The 18,412-nt window shown below is 39.6% G+C and overlaps 1 protein-coding gene across 1 annotated transcript in view; it reads left to right on the forward strand.

Annotated features, from left to right (window-relative positions):
• Positions 1–18,412, forward strand: part of LOC117298289 (peripheral plasma membrane protein CASK-like) — a 127,885-nt gene that overhangs the window by 99,931 nt on the left and 9,542 nt on the right. Inside the window, exon 15 of the mRNA XM_033781443.1 lies at positions 10,994–11,188. Within this exon, the coding sequence (XP_033637334.1) occupies positions 10,994–11,188 (195 nt within the window). The remainder of the gene's footprint in view (positions 1–10,993; positions 11,189–18,412) is intronic.

An 18,412-nucleotide genomic window follows, 5' to 3' on the forward strand; every position in this document is an offset into this window, starting at 1 on the left:
CACTCACACGTCAATATCTATCAGGGAGATGAGGTGCTTTTCAAGCCAAAAATTCAGAAAGGGTCTGAGGCACTTTGTTAAGTAGTATACAACTAATGAATATTTATGAGTGCAATGGTGAGAATATTTTTCTATGTTCTGGAGTGGAATGGAACAGAGCGGTCCATCGTTCAACGATTACAAATGTTTTCCAACTGTATGAGTTTTTCTTATATAGAAAGGTTTGCGGTAACTTCATGTAATGACTATCTCTAAAGAGTTGGGGTGGTTCTGAAAAGAACCGTTGGTTTCAACTCGACGTTTCGACGATCAGACCATACTGACATGCAGCTAAACCTACTTGCTTTCTCCAGAAGACGATCAGAGCATATTGATCGAAACGTCGAGTTGAAACCACAGTTCTTTTCAGAACCACCCCCACTCATTAGAGATAGTCATTACATGGTGTTACCGCAAACGTTTCTATGTCGTATTTTCCACCATGCAAAGTTTCGAGTTTTACTTAGGCGATTCTGTTTTCTCAAACACTTTTGTTTATAAGGCACTCTAGATGTAGTTCACAAATAGTGAATATTAATGGAATGGTGGGAATACTTTCGTTTTGTGTAATGTTCTGGAGTTATCTGAGGATTTCTACGTGTAGTTTCGTCTGGAAATCGTGTGAATTTCTGTGGCGCGGTGAGGAGTGAATGACGCTACATTGTATGTTGCCCGAGTGCTAAAAATAGCGATTGAATAAGTTTTGACAAGTCTCTGCAAACATACACTACCATCTTCATCAAATTTGTGTTATGTCCTCTTCTTTTGAGCTGTGTACACTTTGTGCTCGCAGAAATACATAAGACATCAAAAAACTTTATTACATTCTCAACAAAAAAGAAGAAATTACATTGCTCGCACAAGTTTCAAAAGCACCACAAATATCAAAAAGTAACTGACAAAAGTGCAGACTCGGTGTCTCTTTCCTAAACATGTGGTATCATGAGTAACATTGTCTATGTCGTCGAGAACGGTTGTAGGGATATTTTGATTAAGTTTTGAATGACTGACTTCCCGCTCCAGGACTGCATTCCTATGCCAGTTATTACAAGTTCACAATCAGACCTCGTGGCAGCTGCGTTCGGCTAACAATGGAAATGTGGATTACGACGGCTGGCAGAAACGGAAATGGGACAATGTTTTGTTATTTCTGAGAAATCTTCATGTGGATGTACTCTGCGTATTTGTTGGTAAAGTAAACAGTGAGTCGATTTGTCTCAGTGAACTTGAGAGTGTTTTGTCGGCCTGAGGCAGGGACTTAGGTTTGAGTAAGATTTTTGGGAGTGACTTGCAGTTGAGCTGACACTAAAGAATTGATTTGATGGTGAGTTGATTTAAGACTGAAATTGTGTACTTTGTTTTGGTATAAAGACACCAAATAAACACCATGTAAATATTGAATAACTCTTTGCAGATCTTGTATTCGACAAACTCAAAGCACTCTTGATTCATCATTTACACAGTGATTGTTTAATGATAAATATATAAATATTACATTAAGATAACTGCTACACGTACATCAGTGGTTTTCAAACTGTTTTTCATAAAATGGACCGGAAAAATTTGTTTACTGTGGCTGTGCACACTTTTCGTTCATTCATTTTTGTGGCATTAAAAGGTAAACAATTTGTTAAAAATTACACAGATAAAAACATAAAAAAAAGCAACATTGCAGTGAAGGGGTACATACATACATTCTTACAAAGATGACAATAAATAGGAATTATAAATACACATGCAAATAATCTGGGATTTTAATCGCCAGTTTACCAAACGTGGACGCCGGTGAATTATGAGGGACCTTTATGTTAATGCGTCTGTCCCCATTAAAGTGTGCATTTCATCCTGATGAGGCATCACTCCTGATTGATGCTTTTATGATGGGAGAGATTACAAATTAACGAGAGCTAGAAGTGCCTGGCGAAACATGGGGCACCAGCGCCCTGGTTTCCCTCTAGTAGTCTCTCGTAGTTGACTGATGAGTGGTTGACGCTCCGTGTTTTTTATGCCCTACGGTTATTATCACAGATTGCAGGGAACACTAAACTGCCATACAGCTTCCGGGATCCCTGCGAGCTGTGTGGGCTGACTTAAGATATTTAACAAAATATATACACACATAAGGATGCTGTGAAAACAGCCCCTCATCCTTCCCTTGTGTATGATGTCACAAGAGCTAAACACTAGTGCCCTCGCTAGGGTCAAAGGAACACCTATCATTGGTTGAGAGTTGCGAGAATCTATGATTGACCTTGATGGCGGTGGTGTATATGTATGCAAGATTCCTGAGCAGTGTGGGCTGACTTAAGATGTTTAACAAAATATATACACACATAAGGATGCTGTGAAAACAGCCCCTCATCCTTCCCTTGTGTATGATGTCACAAGAGCTAAACACTAGTGCCCTCGCTAGGGTCAAAGGAAGACCTATCATTGGTTGAGAGTTGCGCGCAGTGGGTAGATTCTATGATTGACCTTGTGTGGTGTATGCAAGATTTCTGAGTAGTGTGGACTGACTTAATATTTTTAACAAAATACATATACACATAAGCGTGCTGTAGAAACAGACCCCCACCCCTCTTGTGTATGACATCGCAAGAGCTAACATTGCTCTCGCTGGGGTCAAAGTTTTGCGCAGCACATACGTGTAGCTTCCATTGTTATAGACATAGCATGCTGTAAAAACAGATCCGACCGTCCCCCTCTTGTGTATGATGTCACAAGAGCCAATAGTACCCTCGCTGGTGTCATATGTTTTGTGGCTTGTTTTGCTCATTTCTCAGGGGCTGCAGTTCCTCGGTAAGTGGTATTTCGGGGGAGGCTTTTGCCTGTCATTGTCTTCGGGCCCTGTAGCTTTTTACTTGCCATCTTTTGCTTAAATTTTTACTGCAATTTTAGAATGTTTAATGTATAGTATATACATGTGTTTTTTGCATGAGCTACATGTGTAGGTCTGGGAGGCCACATCTTTTTTGATGACAGTTTTTTTTACTTTTGCCCTTCCCTGGACGGCCTGTGCTTGTTTTATTGTTTTGCTTGTCCGAAGAATTAAAATAAATAAATAAATAAATAAATAAATAAATAAATAAATAAAGGAGAACCTAATGTATCTGAGCATTGTGGGCTGGCTTAATATATATCCATAAACATCCCCCCCCCTTGTGTATGACATCATGAGAGCTACATGTAATAGTGCCCTCATTGGGGTCAAAAGAAGACCTCTCGATGACTGAGAAGTGCGCACAGTGCGTAGCTTTAATTGTTCTACACATAGCATGCTGTGAAATACAGATGTTGAAACCTCCGACATAGATACACAAATAGTTTTGTCGTGCAAAATAAAATGTATTTAGGTCAACCTTCAGGGAAGAACAGACGGGATGATCCGGCGTTGCTCGATTTAGACACTAGCCCGGAGGTTCAACACTAGTCGAGAGTGCTGTAGGCCAAGTCAAAACTTGCTTGCTTCTAAAGCAGCTTGGGGGCGGGGGAAGCTAATCAGTTAATAAGCACCCAGCAATGTTTATATCTCATTAAAACAATCGCAGTGCGCAGGGATTGAATTTTGGAGGGAAAAATCCACAAGACCGCAGGGCGTGTACCCTCAAAATGTTTTAATACCGGACCAGAGTTGGTCTCACAAGTCCGGAATCCAAATGAGAAACAAACTGCCTTAAACAATTTCTCAATATTTATTTAATGGCAGAGGACACTATTGGTAATTACTCAAAACAATTATTAGCACAAAACCATACTTGGTGACGAGTAATGGGGAGAGGTTGATGGTATAAAACATTGTGAGAAACAGCTCCCTCTGAAGTGACATAGTTTTCGAGAAAGAAGTAATTTTCCACGAATTTGATTTCCGAACCTCAGATTTAGAATTTGAGGTCTCGAAATCAACCATCTAAATGCACACAACTTCGTGTGACAAGGGTGTTTTTTCTTTTATTATTATCTCGCAACTTTGATGACCGATTGAGCTCAAATTTTTACAGGTTCGTTATTTTATGCATATGTTGAGATATACCAAGTAAGAAGACTGGTCTTTGACAATTACAAATAGTGTCCAGTGTCTTTAACTGTTTTTATTTGAACTAGTAAAGCAATAGGACATGAGTAAGAAAGATTTCATTTGTCCTTATGGGTATTAAAGGAACATTACAGAATTGATTTTGATAACAAAACAGGTGCTGGTAGTGTAAGCACTTTTTGTAATCCACCACAATATAAACTGATGAACCTGTAGCAGTTTGAGAATGATCGGCCATCTGGGTCACGAGAGAATAGTGAAAAACAGATTACACATTTTGCGTGGCATTGATTATACAAAATAAAATGAATAAAACACTCACTGAGCGATAAACCCCGACTGCGAAATAAGACTATTTGTTTCTCATCAAATATGAGATTTCAGAGAGAAGTATTTAAAGGGATGTTTTCTACTATCATCATCATTAGACCGTGTAAGTTTTATGTAAATCTGTGAGCTTAGACCATTTTTTCCATACCACTTCTGTAATGTTCCTTAAAGTATACTTCATTACTTAAAAGAATTGAAAGATACTTTGAGAGACTCAGGGTCAACATTTGTACAAGATGTTACACAGCGAGGTATTCTTCATTAATATTCAAATATCAACCACAAGTTTCCCTTGTGCTTTATTATTTAGTTTAAAACCGCAACACCTCCAGGCTTGTGTGGAAAAAAATACTGAACGCGTGCCCTGCTGTTGGCTACATTTATGTTGGTTGATTATATTTACGACTGAAGGGGGGGGGGGGGAGGTTCTTTATTGAGAAAAAGGAAAAACAAATTAACACAGTGTGGACTTATGTGCACACTGCCTGACTTATGTTACAAAACACATTCATCAGCTCCCACAATATTTGTAGTGTATGTATGGAAATTACGTTCGGATGTAGGAATACACACATGAGTGTCTCTGGTACACATTTATTATCACAACTTGCGTTGACATCTCTATGGCCACAAGCCGTTACACCGTAAACCTTGGAGGGAGACAGTATGTCAACATGCGGCGGAGCCGCCGCGCTAATTGAAAAACGGTAGCGTTTTAATTCATGCGTACATTTAAGGAGGGATAATTCATTTCCCTTAATCTCTTTGGATTCCCCGATGGGGGTTTGCAAGGAGATTAGAAAAGGGCAAACCCAGGGACTGTTTCGCTTCTATTTTGTTTTGTAAATTCTCTCCTCAATCACTCTCTCATTTTGTTTAAATCTAGTATTAAGTATTGAGGCAAGATAATCATCTTAGTTGTATACGTATCTTGTTGGAGAAGGAAAGTTTGTATAAGTATGTAGAAGCTGGATTTGTTTTTGTTTGTCCAATCTTAAAAATGGAATATTAGGCCATTCATGAAAGTCTCTGGTGTATTTAAAGATTTTGCATGTTTTGGGACCACTTTGGTCCCACGTACATTGCTTTACAGAAATGTATTCCTTTGGTTTTTGGATATATTATAATATATTTTTTAATATCATATAAATTTGAAGTTTGAAAGCCATTATACACTTTCGGAACAGAACAAAATAATAAAAGTTCACAGATTTACAAATAACTTACAGGGCTTACAGAAGGTAATGGTGAAAGACTTCTCTTGAAATATTATTCCATGAAATGCTTTACTTTTTGAGAAAACATTAAAACAATTATCAATTCTCGATAGCGAGAAATACGGATTTACTGTAAACACATGTCATGACACGGCGAAACGTGCGGAAACAAGGGTGGGTTTCCCCGTTACTTTCTCCCGACTCCGGTGACCGATTTGAGCCTAAATTTTCACAGGTTTGTTATTTTATATATAAATTGTGATACACGAAGTGTGGGCCTTTGGAAAATACTGTTTACCGAAAGTGTCCAATGGCTTTAAACGTACTTTTTTAAAGATGAAATTGTTTTCAGATAGTAGTAGCGTTTTTGAGATATCGATGAAAATCTGGAGCGGTTATGTCCGCACAGGAAGAGTAATCCAAAATCAGAACAAACAATCTGAGAAATATATCGACAGTAACGAGTCTCAGATTCAAATTTTGGGAGATCAAAACTTATTGTTTTAGCCACTGTACGCCTGGACCCCAGCAGAGTCTTTTGCAAAGACTAAAACATGATATTAATTTCAAACCGAGGCTGGTAGTAAAAAAATAGTCTGGTTCCTTTTTTGAACAATGAATATTATCATCCAATACTGTTGACTGGATACAGGGAACATGACCAAGATGGCGGCATCATGGTGTATCTACAGTGGTATCCAGTTACAGTTCCTCCCCCTCACATTGATAATGCCTCAGTCTCAACTACTAAAGTGGCCAGTTTATCTCGTAAATCAATTTGTACACACACATCAGCAGCTTAACCTTTCACTTATTTCTCCGTTGCCTCGTGGCCGAATATTCGTCATCCCATCTTTTTTTTCATGTCAAATCCTAGCAGAGTTTGTGAACATTTCCCCCCCCCCCCTCACGTAATGGAAATTGCATTAGTCTAATTAAACTGACTAGAATAGTGATTGCACATGATGTGTATGTGTCAGCGTATTCGGCTCATGTGTAGCCATGCCACGGTGCTTGCTGTACGCTCACATGGAACATGTAATGTACATATTTTGTTAACTTTGCTTGAGGCACTACATCTATTTTTAATGCGGAGCTTGTGACACTGTGACAGCCGCAAGGCTGTTGTTGTGCTTAATTAAAGGGGTAACAGCTTTTGTTTTGGAAGAGTAAAATAATTTCAATCCGCTTGTGTTCAATAATTACCATACAATAAGCCATGTGTTCAGATTTGAACAATGTCTTGTACTAGGCATAATATTCTTCATACTTAAAGGCAGTGGACACTATTGGTAGTTACTTAAAATAGTGAGCATAAAAAACTTACTTGGTAACACGCAATGGGGAGTTGTGGATAGTATAAAACATTGTGAGAAATGGCTCCCTCTGAACTAAAATGTTTGAATTTGATTTTCGGGACATCGGCATTAGATTTTGAGGTCCCGAAATCAAGTATCTGAAAGCACACAACTTTGTGTGACAAGGGTGTTTTTTCTTCCATTATTATCTTGCAACTTTGACGGCCAATTGAGTTCAAATTTTTACAGGTTTGTTATTTTGTCCATACTGTATGTTGAGATACACTAGGTGAGAAGAATGGTCTTTGACTATTACCAGTGTTTTTAAGTCTGATTTCTAATTTTTGTTGCCCTTGGGGGAAAAATAAGAAAAAATGTCAAAATAGCCTGAAAAGTATTTTAAAGCCTATTCCGTGTAAATGTAGGTCAGCCCAATAAAATACTCCTACTTTTTTTTCGAAGGACCAATACCATGCCTGCTTGACGACTTGCTAAGTTGCAAGGTACCGCTTAAATTTGAATTCCTCAGACTACAATGTATAGAGACAGTCCTTCGGATGGGACGTAAATCCGTTTGTCCCATGTGTAACGCATGTAAAAGAACCCAGTGCACTGATCGCAAAGAGAAGGGGTTCGCCCCGGTGTTCCTGGTTGTGGCTGCTGTATGCGCCGTAGCACCTTGTAAACCCTTATAAGGTGTTACATAATTGCTCTCAGAATTCATCACTGCAATAACCTATCTTTTTGAAAGTTTGTATATACTCAGCGCCTTGAGTACCTTGTTTGGTAGATACGTGCGCTATCTAAGACTTCAATATTATTTTTATTATTATTAGTTGAAAATGGTTCAGGGTTGACGTACTCAATATTATGCCCATGTACATGTTTGCTGCATACAGATGGTTGGAAGTGCAAGCTGACAAACTACATCACGCCGGACCAATCATAACACAGATATGGAATGCTTACGTCACAGCACGTTTATCCAATGAAATCAATGGGCTTGTATGACCAGTGCCTCGCTTTATCCTTGTGGATTGTATCCAATGAAATCATTGGGCCTGTGAGACCAGTGCCTGTCAACAAGTCTAGCTTCTGCGCTGTCATCTGAGTAAATCTAATGCATAATGATGCAGCTTTGATGACAGACGCTGTCTACACCTACATGTAAAAGCACACGATAGATACCCTAAGGAATGGCAGTATACATGATTAGTCTTGTATAACCTGATGGTATTATTGTTGGGGGGGGGGGGGGTTATACGTGGATACCATGGTGCAGATGCTATTTGTTACTCATCGCTGTATCTGTTTCCAAAGACGGGTGGCATGGGATATTTTCTCTCGTACTGCTCTCATACTTATATGAGGCTCAAACATGTCAATCTCCTGCTTATTTATCTGAACTTGTTCATCATTATTCCCCTACTCGGACTTTACAATCATCTCAACAGTCATTGCTTTCTAGAGCTTCTTCCATTTTTTATGGCCACAGATACTTTTCTTACGCCACACCGTTTCTTTGGAATAGTCTTCCTGTGCATATTCGCCAAGCTAGTTCTTTACAATGTTTTAAGTCCCTGTTGAAAACTCATTTGTTTAAAGCTGCTTTTTGTAATTTGCTTATTTGTATCTTGTATCTTTCTCTCATTGTTTATTTTATTGTTCTCTTTATGCGCTAAGAGGCTTTTTGCATTAGGCGCTTTACAAATGTCTTATTATTATTATTATTATGATTATATTGTCGTTATAAACGGTCGTTGGAAATGTTTTCATTCGTTTACTGTATCTGAATTCCAAAGGCTAGTACTGTGTGATATTTTCTTTCGTACTACTCTTATACTCCTTATGCACATGGTTTACACCATCTTACATTCTAACATTGAAGACATTTTGCCATGTCTTTATACATGCGTTCACTGTATGAACTCCAGTACTGCGAGATATTTTCCCTCGTATAGCTGTTAGGAGGTTATACATAATACGTTATACCATAGTGCAGACGCTATTCGTTACTCATCACCTTATCTGTTTACAAAGGCTAGTTATGTGAGATTTTTTTCTCTCGTACTACTCTCATGTATACTCCCTATATACATATTTTCCACCACCTTAAAGTTATCGTTGTAAGAGTGTTATAGGATTTGAGGCATTGCATGGTGAGGTATCAATGTATAATGGTTTGCGGTAACACCATGTGTGTATCTATGTGTGTGTCTGTCTCCTGACGATGACTAGAGCAAGCTAGTCGAAACGTTGAGACCAATTCAAAACTGACTCCGCGGCAGTACAGTTTATTGCGATCCTATAAGCTAAAGTAGTAGTCCAGTCTATTTTCTATACCATCCGCCCTCGTAATAGTTACAAAGCAGGACAGGTCTTTTCAGAACTGAGAAGTCTCCCGAACCTCCGATTATCTACTCCGCGGCAGTAGAATAAAGCAAGACAGTTCTCTAAGAACAAACTCTACCTGGCAAGTAGAACCAAATATACATTGTAAGAGTTTTGTTGTATCTTTTCATCCAGTCACTTTATCTACTCCAGTATTAGATTTGAACAAAGACAACTTTTCTGGAGTTGGACTTGAACCAATGACCTTTAGACTAACATACCGGTGCTCTACCAACTGTGCTATCAAGCCCTATGATAGCGCTCTCTCTATTTTGGTAGAACGACAACTTATAGCTCAGTTGGTAGACCGACGGTATGTTAATCCGGAGGTTGATGGTTCGCATCCCGCTCCAGTCAATTCTTCTTTGTTCAACCCCAAAACTATTTATAAACTTCCATAGTTTGTTTCCCTTGTGGTTTATGACTACAATATTCCAGTACGTATTCTCTTGTACCACTGCAGTTTGAACTTCCTCCCTGTAAATCGGTTTACTCCATCAAACAATCTATCGTAGTACAACAAAATTATGCTTACCAGAATACGCTTACCAGCCAATGTACTCATAGTAGCATGTGCATCTGTGACTGGTATCCTGCTTTTCTTTTGCTTAGCAGAACAATGGTAAGCACTTTTTTGTGCTTTAGTGGCTCGATGAATTTGAAGCCTGCTCTGGAATTAAAAGCAGTGACCTCTGTTGCTCCGGTGCCCCTTCTAAATATTCATGTTGACTTGAGCAGTTTTTTTTTAAATGGAAGTCACCCGTGTCAAAATGGTCTCGCCCCTTCGAAGATGAAATTACAGACCTGCTTTAATGATGTCATTGGCATAGAGTGGATGATTGTATCAGTGATTGCGATTGGTCAATTGGGTAGTTGTATCGGATTATGATTGGTCATTAAGTGACCAATAGGGGCACAGCATGCCTGCTGTAAGTAGCTTCGGAGTTGGGGAGTCCTTGTCAATATGAGTGTTTGGTTTAGCATGTGTGCTGGTTGGATGGCAGGAGAGGTATGTGTAACATTGAGTCTAGAGATAAGGACTGTTGAAACCAAGTGACTACCTCCAAATTTAACAAATATGTTGAGCAAATACAGTTGATTGCAGGGCACCAGTTGCGGCAATGTGATTTATGTGGCGTTTTTGGCTGGTCACCGATTCATGCTAAGCTTGTTTTGTACTTAAAGTATTTGTACTTAGCAAGTATTTGTACTTAACTGTACAGTTGGATTAGCACTTTGACTATACAGTAAGGAAAACAGGCATGTTGCAAGCTAGCATCATACTGTATGATACATGGTAGGTTGCTGTGAGGGTTGGCCCATCGAAGTGAACTCAACTGTTCAGTGGCACCATGTAGACCTTCTTCAGAGCTGAGGCCAATTTTATAGAGCTACTTAAGCAGAAAATATTACTTAACCATTTTCTGCTAAGCAGGAATGAGCAGGATACCAGTCACAAGTTGTACTTGTGAGATGGTACTAGTTTTGTCTTATTCTGGTAAGCATGGTTTTGTTGTGGTTAGTTGCTTTTTGTGCTTAAGGTCTATGAAAGTTGGCCCTGCTGGGATGTCATTGATGTATCAAGATCTTTGCAGATACGGTTTACTGCTGATCCCTCTGTTGTAATGAGAGAATCATAATGACTTAATCCCATTCTTTTCTTTTGTGTTTTTTTTTAACCTTAGGCGTTACTGCAAGCTCACGACGTCGTTGCCCATGAAGTGTACAGCGATGCAGCAATCCGAGTAACTCCGCCTCCGACGTCGCCTTTCCTTAACGGACGAGAAGAAATGCAGTCCCCGAACGGTGACATCGAACCTATGGACTCGGTCACCAGAGTACGACTGGTGCAGTTCCAGAAGAACTCTGATGAACCTCTGGTAAGTTTCTTGGGTTTCCTAGGGTGATTTTACACAGAGTTAAGACTAGTCTTACCTCGAGTTAGGACTAGCCTTAAATATTTGTTGAAGGTAATTACGTAATTACGGTCCAAATTATACACAGACAAACCCATTAAAAACCAAATAATAGTATAATTTTGTCCACCATATCTCAGAATTGCTTATTGTGTTTTGGTATAAAAAAAAGGAGAAAAAAAGTTGGTGTTTGTCGTGAGGAAGCTTGTATAGGCAACTGATTTGCAAAATCGTGTGTGAAAGTTTGACCCGTCTCAAACACTCAGTTGTTGTCTTAGGAAAATTAAAATCTGCATGGGAACGGAAAAGGATTGATATAGAGAAATGCTAGTGCAATTCCAGTAACTGTATTGCGCCACATTTACACATTCCAGCTTATATCGCTTACTAACTTTGGCAGAAAATCATAGAGCCTTAAGTCCTTTTAAGTCATTAGCTAGCTGTAACGAAATGTTAGAGCTCTGTGCTACACTTTTCTGGTTATACACCCTTGATGTTAATATTTTTGTGCGGAGCCTCCTCGCCTTGCGCATAATAGACTTTCTGTGAAGTGGCCCACAAGACTAGTCACAACTTCGCATTTTACTTGCCTCTGGGAAGTTTTCAGTAGCCCACATTGTCAGCATGTATTGTCATCAAAGTGGCTTTTTGATTAATGATAGCGATCGCAGGCGGGGCCCAATTTTACAGAGCTACTTGAGCAGAAAATATTGCTTAGCAGGTTTCTACTCGGCAGGAATGAGCAGATTGTACCTGGTATTTTATGAACAACAATTGTGTTGTGCTAAGCTTGTCTTTGTATTCTGTTGTGTTTTTCTCAAGAGCGCTTAGGGACATGTTTGATTTCTATGTGTTATGCGCTATATAAGAATGGTTAATTATTATTTTATTTTAAGCTGCTTTTTGTGCTTAAGCAGCTCTAGGAAATTGGGCCCAGATTGTTGTTTAAATGAAGTTTTATTCACATACTCAAAGTCAGAAGCCATTCAACCTGTAACTGCTATATGTAGCAAGGTGTCACGCCTTCAAGTTTTGAAGAAGCGCGGCAGTTTTCCCTCTGGTAAGGGTCACCTCTATGAGGAAAATGTAAATTTGTGTTGGAACTTTTCAAAGGGGCACCACAGCAATAGCACAGGGCACCCGAGCAATTGCTGAGGGTACTCTGGCTTCAATCACAGCCTAGTGCAGGCCTAGAAGTTCATCTTTGAGAGGGCAAGGCCGTTTTCATTTTGCATTAGGGCTCTTCCATTGGGAAATCTTAAATTCTATGGGGAACTTCTGAAAGGGCACCCAGGCCAAGACCGGGGCAATGGAGACCGTGACCTCCGTGGCCTCCGTTTAATTCCAGGCCTGCTCGGAGTAAAAAAGTATCCTATGCAAATATTAAGACAAGATTATTTCATGTGATAAGTTTCTATTTTCCCCCTGCAGTCATGCGATGTTTGTCTGAAAGCCTATTTATATTGTAATGATTTAATTAAAGAGACGGCGTGATTGACCGAGATCGTGAGTGCACTCGAGCGTGTCTTGAATCGTGCCGTGCAAGAATGCAGAGTGGGTGTATTTGATACATGAGCAAAGTGTCAAGACGGGACGCCGAAATTAGTTTGATTAAGAAGCGGAGATCATATGTCAGGCAACTTGGGGCACTTCGTTCCTTTTCAGACGAGGGGTGTTTGACACCGACAGTTGGAGTCTTGTTCGTGTTTTTTTCTTTCCTTTTTTTCCTTCCCTCGTTTTTTCCCCCTTTCTTCCTTGAAGTGAAATAGATAGTGTGTGGGTTTGCCGGTGTTTAAGTGCATCACATCCTATTGTCCCTGTGGATATTGTTCTATCAAAGAGCAAGGAGGTGTTTAATCGCACTGTTTGCAGCGGCACAGTGGCGTTTTTTTTTTTTTTTTTTTTTTTTTTTTTTTAATAAATATTTTTGATAATTATTATTTTTGGGGTTGCTGCAATTGAAAATGTACAGAACCTTTCATTTGAGCATTTTTTTAAGCGAATTGTTTGGTGGTTAGGTCAGGAAAAGGGTGGCTCTCCTGCTCGTTTCCTGGTTGTGCAGATGCACTTACTTTCTCATCATTCTCTGCTTACAGAGTTTATGGAGAATAATTTCTCGACATTTCTCGATTTCCCGCTTTTGAAGTTGACCAATCCTGATTTTCTTTGTTTATCACGGTAGTTTTTTTTGCTGTGGTTGCTGATACAGGTATTGCGCTTTCAGGAAGTGTCTCAAAATTGGTCTAGATTAGATAAATCGGTATGGACCCTGTTTCATGTATCCTTATTTCAGGATTTTCTCAAAATCTAAAATATTCTTGAGCCTTCAACTTTTTTAAAGGAATAAAGCAATAGTCCACAATGTGTCCAAACCTGTAGTTTTGTTATTTCTGGTGATGCACCGAGTCTGTAAACCTCCTGAATGGTAACGGCTGGTAGGTTCCGAGTCTAGAATAAGGGGGGTCCAGACCCGCAAACCATCTCCAGGAATGTTCAACACCCATCCAATCTCATCCCTTGAGAGTGTGTATCTGTCTCATGTGATATTGAAGTCTGATAGTCATGAATTGTAACGGCTGGTAGGTTCCGAGTCTAGAGTAAGGGGGGTCCAGACCCGCAAACCATTTCCAGCAATGTTCACACCCATCCAATCTCATCCCTTGAGAGTGTGTATCTGTCTCATCTGATATTGAAGACAGAACTTCCTGAGTGCTCGAAGAGAAGAGTTGAATGAACTTGGTAGTTGCGCTGCGCTTGAGAATGCCCGTGAGGTGTGGAATGTGATGTGTCAAGTGGGCTGTTGATTAAATCACTTCGTTAATTGAAGGTCAATAGATTGTTAATGAGTGGAGATTGCTGCTCATCATGGTACACTCAAGGTTGGATTACATCTCAACGATAACAGCCGTTGTAAAAAGGAGAAGCTCTAGTAATTTGATTTTACCCTTACACTAATGTGTATTAAGCAATATATACTTAGTACTTTCCCCGAGTTCTGAGGGGAAAAAAATCCACAGGCTAGGCCTGATACTTTACAGAGGCGATTGCCTCCTTACCTGTTGGTCTTGGTGCCCTTAAAATGCTACAGTAGAAATTTACGATTTCCTCATAGGGTGCCCTTTACCAATGAGGTAAGCCTCAATAGTGTCAATTACCAATAGTGTCCAGTGTCTTTAAGCATGACATTGTTTTTTATTTCAGGATTTTCTCAAAGTCTAAAATCTTCTTGAGCCGTCAACTTTTCAAAAGGAATAAAGAAATAGTCCACATTGTGTCCAAACCTGTAGTTTTGTCACTGCCTACATGTAGGTTATTTATACCAAAATTTAGAAGCACTAGTGTTACAGGCTTTGAAATAAATCATAGCACCCACAGCAATAGAAGATCGATCCATTAAGCTCCGCCCCATTGCGTATTGACCAATCACATCGCAACGGAGGTCCAACACTAACAGGCGACATGCGTGCGCGTATGCTTGGCGCGCGCGGCAGAGTTGTGCAGAAAGGCATTGGAGAGCCCCACGTGTTCTTGCTCACACGTGCGTCGTGGGCGGAGCCTACTGGATCAGTCTATTGTCTTGGTGCCCTGTGCTTTTGTCGTTGCGCCCTCTGCATAGTTCCAATGCAAATTTTAAATTCCTCATAGAAGTGCTTTGGTACGCTCCTTAGGACTGTTACTATTATCATGGATTCTGATTCTGTGCATGCTTGGCTTGTCCCGATTGCTGCAATGTAATTTATCAGCAGTTGGTGATGGCGGGGCGGGTGTTTGGAGGCGGGGCAGTTCCTTCAGATGATATTTTCTCAGTTCCGACAGTAACTCTGCCGCCTATAATTTGTCCCCGTTCCGAGTGTAATGTGAATGGGTTTCTATTAACCTAATTCTCTATGCTTGCTTTTTTTTTTTTCTGGAGTGTGTAGCCCGTATCGCAAGTGGCCTTTTGTGCATTGTGTGAGGAGACTTGTAAATTAAGTTTAAAATTTTCATATGGAAATAATTCTCTACAGGATCGATACTGGTATGAAATTGATAATCAATTAAATTTCACGTCTATTAAAATTGATTTCCATTACCTAACTACAGTGTACACACAAATAGTACAATAGGAGTTGGCCCCGTTGTTCATGGTTTGATTGGCAGCATATTTAATATAATAATAATATTGAATGTATATTTGGTTTGCGGTAACACCATGTGTGTATCTACTTGCCAGGTAGAGTTTGTTCTTATAGAACTGTCTTGCTTTATTCTACTGCCGCGGAATAGATAATCGGAGGTTCGGAAGACTTCTCAGTTCTGAAAAGAACTGTCCTGCTTTTTAACTATTACCAGGGCGTCAGTCTCCTGACGATGACTAGAGCAAGCTAGTCGAAACGTTGAGACCATTTCAGAACTGACTCCGCGGCAGTACAGTTAATTACGATCCTATAAGCTAAAGTAGTAGTCCAGTCTATTTTCTATACCATCCGCCCTGGTAATAGTTAAAAAGCAGGACAGTTCTTTTCAGAACTGAGAAGTCTCCCAAACCTCCGATTATCTACTCCGCGGCAGTAGAATAAAGCAAGACAGTTCTCTAAGAATAACTCTACCTGGCAAGTAGATACACACATGGTGTTACCGCAAACCAAATATACATTGATACCTCACCATGCAATGCCTCAAATCCTATAATAATATTGAACAAGTCTTATAAAGCGCTCGCACACCGTATCTACCAACGAGGTACTCAAGGCCCTTATTTTTATACATTGCGCAACAGCAGATTGTAAACCATTACATGGTGCTTAGTAAAGGAATAGGTCTCATACTTCATAATTGTTCCTCCGCATGCCTTGCAGGAAAATGTGCTTTAAGATGCCCATCGGGTGGGCTAGAGTGCTACATTGTATGTTGATAAGAAATCAGTATAGTATTTTTGTTGTTAATCCCCTAACCAAAAATATTACAGTACAGGCAGAAAAAAAAGCGGGACTTGTGGTGGAAATGTCTTGAAAAACATCACAATAATAAAACCAAAATGAGACCTGGGCCCTAGTTTCATCAAGCCTGTAAGTGTCACAACTTGCTAAGCACAGAAAAAACTCACTTAATGACAACTGGTTACCAGCTGAAATTCCTTAAAGTTCACAATGCTGCAGTAATTTCAGTTAAACAGCTTTATGAAATTGGGCACAGAATGTTTTGCTACAACAATAAACAGTAGACGAACAAAAATCGGTGAGCTTTCATATCGGAATTCTAATCTTGTTTGCTTTTATTTACTTTTTAAATAACAATTACCGATCCTTTAGGCCGACTGTGAAGTACTTTTGAAAGGGTAAACTGATGAGCCGGTCTTAAGGTACACGTTGGGCCTAACGAGATCTCGTGAGTTGGCGCTTATAAACCAGGAAAGTGGATTTCACCTCATTATTAGTATTCAGCAAGAAAGTCAGGAAGGTAATGAAGGAATACGAGGGAGCCTCGAAGTCTGCCGGTGGTACGCCAAGATTTATGTCATTAGGGACAGGTCAATTTCACACACACTTTAACGCGGGCGCAGTTTGCTCGTCTCGTCGTGATCATATCTAATTTATCACAACAGGCACTGGGTCAATCAAGAAATCCGGCAATTTATCATCGAGATGTTTAGTGCTGATTGTAGTTCTGGGATTTGGCTTTAACTCGGTTAAAGTCGTGAGGTGGTGGCGTGGGAATGACTTTTACTGAATCGTTTTGAGAAACGCTCTTATCGGTGAAAAAGTATAGCGTTTATTTCCCCCTGTTGCTCTCCGAGATGTTTAGTGCAGATCTTGATTCTGGGATTTGGCTTTAACTCAGTTTAAGTCGTGAGGTGGTGTGTTTGGCAATGACTTTTACAGAATTGTTTTGAGAAATATTTGTTTTGAGGTGAAACACCAAGTATTTTTTATCATGATTCTTTTGAACTTCTTGCCTGGTGCATGTTTCCCTCCATCCTACAATCTAGACTATTTTAAGAGGAATATCAACTCCAACCTTCAGCTCCCACAAGTTTTTTTCATCTTTCAAATATTTAGCTCAAAAAGTTTATTGGACCCAATTTATTTTAGGAGCCCAGAATTTTAATAAGAATGAAAAATGTAACATTTGAACAGACCATAAAAAAGAAGATTGGTCTCATTTGTTTTATGGGGTATTATTCTTTAGTTCTTAGAATTGCAAGAGACTTATATGGCTGAAAGTCAATATTTAATTTGAGGACTGTCAAATTTGTCCAGTTGTGAATTTACAGACTTGATGCTAAAATCATTGTCCTCGGGCAATGTAAATTTCAATCTCCGTTGCTGTGAAATGAAGAGGGTGGGTAAAGAATATACCTTTCCAAAAACCATCGATTGGTCTTATCTTAACGTTCAGTGGACAAACTAGAACTAATGTGACATTTCATCACCGGTCATGCGTAAGTCCTTTTGCTTTGCCACGCATTACGTCGTTTGGTCCTAATGGAAGAAGCCGGAGGTCGGGTCCAAAAGGATTTGCATGTGTACAAATAGTTGTACTGAGTCATATACACAGCATCTGTAGATGTATGTCATCGGAGAGGTACAATAAGTGACTACATCAGTCAGAGTTGTGCTCTACTTACCGTCGGATTCAGTGGGGGATTAAATGTGTGGTTATTACGCTACAGTACTCATGCATTTAGAGATATTTGGTTAGACTTGTTATACATGTAGTAACTGGCCTCCTTAATCTATTAAAGGAACACGTTGCCTTGGATCGGTCGAGTTGGTCTTTGTAAAGCGATGTAACCGTTTGTTATAAAATGCATATGGGTAGAAAGATGTTGTAAAAGTAGAGAACAATGATCCACACAAACATGCCTCTAAATTGCACGGTTTTCCTTTTACCTCGTCAATAACACGGTCGGCCATTTATGGGGGTAAAATTTTTGACTCTCATAAATGGCCGACCGTGTTGGTTTGCACAGTAAAAGGAAAACCACGCAATTTTGAGGCAAATTTGTGTGGATCATTGTATTCTACTTCTAAGACATCTTTCCAACCATATGCATTTACAAACGCTTTTTATAGACCAACTCATCCGATCCAAAGCAACGTGTTCCTTTAACCTTAATTCACTGTTGTCCTCGCAATAATTTTCACTTTGCCAGTTTCAGTATGCTTAATTCTATCTAGAGCCGATTCTTACTGAAGCAAAACATTG

The sequence above is a fragment of the Asterias rubens genome, chromosome 13, assembly GCF_902459465.1.
Source record: "Asterias rubens chromosome 13, eAstRub1.3, whole genome shotgun sequence".
In the NCBI taxonomy this organism is placed as follows: domain Eukaryota; kingdom Metazoa; phylum Echinodermata; class Asteroidea; order Forcipulatida; family Asteriidae; genus Asterias; species Asterias rubens.